Genomic DNA, 4,852 nt, shown 5'->3' with positions numbered 1-4,852 from the left:
CTGTCCACACAAGCATGCCCTGAGCACACCACTGTCCACACAAGCACACTGCTGTCCACACAAGCATGCCCTGAGCACACCACTGTCCACACATGCTCTGCTTCTGGAACAGCTGTGTCTGCGAGAGTCAAAAGGAAGAGAAAGGCTGCCACTGACCCACTCAGATGGTCCCATAGCTTCTTAAAACCTGGGATCGGCTACTCATCCTGCCCCTGGGGAATGTCCTTCACTGGGGCAAGTCCCCCGCTCTGGCATCAGGCAGTGTCTGTGTCCTTCCTACCAGGCTGTGTGTGAGTGTGTGCGTGTGTGTGTGAGAGAGGGAGGGAGTGAAGTATGAGGGAAAATGCTTCCAAGAACAGGGCTCCTAGATTTAGCATGGACCAAACCCTCTTTCCAACCAAGTCCTGTATGCTGTGCTACACTGGGAACACCTGATGAGCCAGGGAAGCAAAAGTACCAGGGGTGTGGCTAGGTCCCTCTCATCCTCATCTCTTCATGCGACATTTTGGTCCAATGTGGGCTAAACCTGGGGCACCCTCTAAGGGGAATGGGAACTGTGGAGGGTGAGTGGGTACCAAGAAATTTCAGTGGAGCCTTTGATTTGATTGTGTATGATTTTCCCTGGGGTTTGTTTTGGGTCTTTTCTTCAGGGAAGAAGTAAGCAAGCTGGCTAGTTTCACGTCAGTTTGATACAAGCTAGAGTCGCTTGGGAAAGGAGAACCTCAACTGAGAAAAAGCCCCCACCAGTTTGGCCTGTAGGCAAGCCTGAGGGGCATTGTGTTGATTGGTGATTGATGTGAGAGGTCCTAGGCCTTTGTGGGTGGTGCTGTCTCTGGTAGGTGGTCCCAGAGCAGCCACAGGGAGCAAGCTAAAATGTAGCATCCCCCCCCCCCCCCCCGTGGCTTCTTGCTCCGGCTCCTGCCTTCAGGTTCCTGTCCTGACTGCCTTTGATAGTGGACTGTAATATGGAAATGTAAGCCAAATAAACTCTTTTCTCCCTAAGTTGCTTTTGTTATAGTGTTTTATCACAGCAAGAGAGACTGAGACAGGGCCAGGGAATCAAAAAAAAAATAGAGGGAGTGAAGGAAGGGGCTGGGGCTTCGTTGAAGGTTCCCCAAGTCCACTGGCTGTGGACAGAGCAAGACAGAACCACAGAAGCCCCTGGACTACAGAAGATCTCCTTGGGCCCTGAAACTTTGAAAAAAGCACCACCACCCCTCCCCAGCCATCCAGGTCTTTCCAGGCTGGGGCTGAGGGCAGCAGCTCACCTGGTAGAAGTTAGTGATCTCGGAGTTGCGCCCTTTGTCCAGGTTGAACCGTGTGTAGATGGGCAGATGCAGCCAGCGATCCCAGTTCTGCACTTGGCTATCCAGCACCAGGGAGGGGTTAGGGGAGAAGATGGTGGGAAAGCGGCCTCCACTGAGGAGTGCGTAGCTCTTCTCCAAGGCTGTATTGCGGAGGTCCTGGAAGTACTTGAAGGTGGTGTTGCCATATGGGGAGCCAAAGGAGGAAGCCACACCGGGGACATGGCCTTTATACCTGCAGTGACAGTGGGGAGGGGTGGGTGGAGGAAGATGCAACTTCATGACAACCATAGTAGCTCTCAGACAGGCCCTTGGCGACTGAGGGTTCTTGTGTCCCTCGGCTGTGAAAGGATTCTTAAAGAGCACTAGCCTGCTCAGCTCTTTGGGGGAAGGTCATGTGAACAGGCCTCTGGGTGGCTTTTTTGGCACAGAGGGGTTGGCTGGATTGCTGTCCTCCAGACCACAGACCTCTGAGCCTCTCAGGGGGACTACGGGCAAGTGACCCACACACAGATCCCCCAGCTCTTTAAGGACTAGCCAGAAGATTCCAGGGCTCTGTCTAGCCCTGGTCTTCTGCAGTCATCACATTATAGGAGACAGGAGAAGCAGGTGGGCTCAGCAGTGAAATACTGTGTGTGTTTGGTTTTCTGCAGCACAGGCCTGGCTGGGTCTCGCTCCCTTGAGTGGAAAGTTCCCTAAAGTTGTTGCAGGGGCTGGAGAGATGGCTCAGTGGTTAAGAGCACTGGCTGTTCTTCCCGAGGTCATGAGTTCAATTCCCAGCAACCCCATGGTGGCTCAGAACCTAAAGTTGTTGCACCTCCAACTAAACTTGTTTTTAAGGCTAAGTAGAGATGATTCCAACTTTAATGTTTTAATTGAAGAGATTGGAGTTGGAGAGGTTGGAACGTTGCAGGTCCAGAGCCTAATCACATTCCATCCCGGGCTATCGATAGACCACTAAAGAGCCATGCCTTGCCTGCCTTTGTGCCCGGCCTAACATCCAGTGACTAATAGGTAAAGACAGTTTTGAGGGCATTAACTTAAACCCTTATTTTCTACCAACCAAAAAGCTAAGTAAGAACGCCATCAGATAAGATGTGGGGACTGCAACAGAAGACACTTGACCTACTCCAATGCATTTTTAATGATTTGTAGCTTTTTTTAATTCTGTTTCTATATAAAAAAAACTTCATCAAGCCATTATCAGGTTAGAACACGGAATTCAGGGTAACCTAACACTGAGTTCTGGGCCCACAGGCACCCATATTTGACTCTAGAATAAGCTCTCTCCTCTCCTTTGAGGTGAGAGTTGTGTTGATTTTAAATTCTTTTTGAAAAGGTCGTACATGAGTGCTAGATTTCCTTCATGTCCATCTGCCCCTCTTCCAACTCCTCCCACTCCTTGTGGTTTTCAGGTTGACACCCCCATGACCTCACAAGATGCTTGTCCAAATGACCTGGGGGACCTGACCAAGGATCTGTGGTGCCAAACACCCTAGAACAACACTTTTGATGCCAGGGAGGCCCAGCAAAAGGGACAGAAGATGGGCTTAGTGACCCTTCCGAGATGGAAGACCCTTGGCTACACGAAGCTTACAGAGAGAGGCTGCCCAGCACATCAGACAGACTGAAGCTTTCCAGTCTACATGGTCCCTATTGCCTTCCAGTTCTTACATTCCAGCACCTGATTCTCCTTTGGGCGGCTCTTGAAATTGCTGATAATGACCTCCCCTCTGTTAGTGCAGAGGACATCTCCCATCCACCCTGGAAATGTCACTTTTGGTTGCCCTGTTCTTTGTACCCACTTCCCTGATCATTCTTTTGAGTCTCTTTATCCTTTTCCATTCATCTGAGGGAGAGACAGAGACAGAAAGAGACAGAGAAAGCATACATGTGTGGAGGTCAGAGGTCAATGTTGGGTTCTTCTTCCATTGCTCTCCACCTGATTTTTTGAGACAGGGTCTCTCACTAATCCAGAGCTTAGCTGGTTGGACTGGCTCTCTAGTGAGCGCTGTGAGCCCCGCAGACTCCCACTGCTCAAGTTATTGATATATTCTGCCGTACTTGGACTTTAATCTTTTATGTGTGTGCTAAGCAGCTGGACTCAGACCCTCAATCCACCTGTCTTAGTCACTGTTCTATTGCTGTGAAGAGACTCCATGAACAAGGCAACTCCTATAAAGGAAAGTGTTTAAATGGAAGCTTGCTTAGAGTTCCAGAGGCTTAGCTCATTATCATCAGTAGCTGAGTTACGTCCCGATCCATAGACCGAGAAGAAGAGAGAAACACTGTGCTTGGTATGAGCACTTGAAACCTCAAAGCCCATCCCCCAGTGACACGCTTCCTTCAACAAGGCCACACCTAATCCAATAAGACCACACCTCCAAATCCTTCTAATTGTGAGGATATACTGGATCAAAAAGCAAGATCTAAAACCAGCAGGACAAACTCCAAATTCTGCAACTCCATGTCCGATATCAAAGCATTCTTCAGCTCTCCAATTCCTTTCTGCTTTGTTGACTGCAGCACACTTCTCTATTGGGCTGGTCCCACAACCAGTCGGCAGTTCTTCTTGGCAGACATCCTATATTTCTGGCATCTCCAACATCTCAAGGTCTCCAACAAAGTCCAGCCTTAACTTCACAGCTTCACACAATGGCCTCTTCAGAGAGGCCTCCATACAGGGACACCCTTGATGTACATCTGGCCTCAGCAGCTTTCCTTAGCCGCAGAGGGAGATTCCACAGCCACTTTCCTGTATGTTCTTTGGTAAACCCAGAACTACACAGTCAACGCTGCCAAGTTCTTTTGCTTGTCGGGACTGGAACTCCGGCCCTTTTGTTCCATTGCATGTCTATCCGTTTTCTGTTGTTGATGGATTCCTTCACTGCTTAAACTTTCCTTTAATTCCCTCTCACAAACTCTTAAGGGCTGGGGTTCCTTTGGGGTCTGTTCTGACACACAAGCCATGGCCTTCACCATAATCTAGCCTAGGAGTCCTCTTCAAGCACAAAGTACACTACACATCTCCCTTGGTCCTTCCAGAGCATGACTTCTCACGCCTACGTTGCCCACCAGTCTGGCCTTAACTCCATGAAGAGTTCCCCCTAGCTAGGGACAGCTTCCAGGTGAAAGAGTAGACATCTACCCCTCCCATCCGGCCAGGCATCCCATCATCCCTCCACCTGGATCGCTTAAGCTCAGCCATATACCCTTCATTGAAACTTTGGCCATAACACCCTTGCTCTCCTAACTGTGCTCAAACCTCTGTTCCTTGAATCCATTCCCACAATCCAGACATGGCACTGCCCAACATCAAATCATTGGTGAAGTAGTTAAAAGCCTACCCACCTGTATCCTCAAGGTCACCTAGTGTCCCAGGCCTAAAGGACCACTGTGACTCTATAGGTGACATGTTCCCTTGTTCTCTGTGTCCTCTCTTCTTTTCCTCCTTCTTTTCCTGGGTCTCCTGAAATCAGGATGTCAGCCTGTTTATTCCACTCCCTCCTGTGAATCATTGCCTTCTCCCTCACTTTTTCTTTTCTTTT

The 4,852-nt window shown here is 49.5% G+C and overlaps 1 protein-coding gene across 1 annotated transcript in view; it reads right to left on the bottom strand.

Moving 5' to 3' along the window:
- CUNH2orf70 (chromosome unknown C2orf70 homolog) overlaps window positions 1–4,852 on the bottom strand; it is a 17,830-nt gene that overhangs the window by 2,914 nt on the left and 10,064 nt on the right. The window contains exon 2 of the mRNA XM_005371331.2: window positions 1,269–1,539. Coding sequence (XP_005371388.1) covers window positions 1,269–1,539 — 271 coding nt within the window. The remainder of the gene's footprint in view (window positions 1–1,268; window positions 1,540–4,852) is intronic.

Source organism: Microtus ochrogaster, unplaced genomic scaffold (genome assembly GCF_000317375.1).
Source record: "Microtus ochrogaster isolate Prairie Vole_2 unplaced genomic scaffold, MicOch1.0 UNK106, whole genome shotgun sequence".
NCBI classification, from domain to species: domain Eukaryota; kingdom Metazoa; phylum Chordata; class Mammalia; order Rodentia; family Cricetidae; genus Microtus; species Microtus ochrogaster.
Note: the sequence above shows the minus strand (reverse complement) of the source record. Positions and strands in the feature narration are given on the sequence as shown.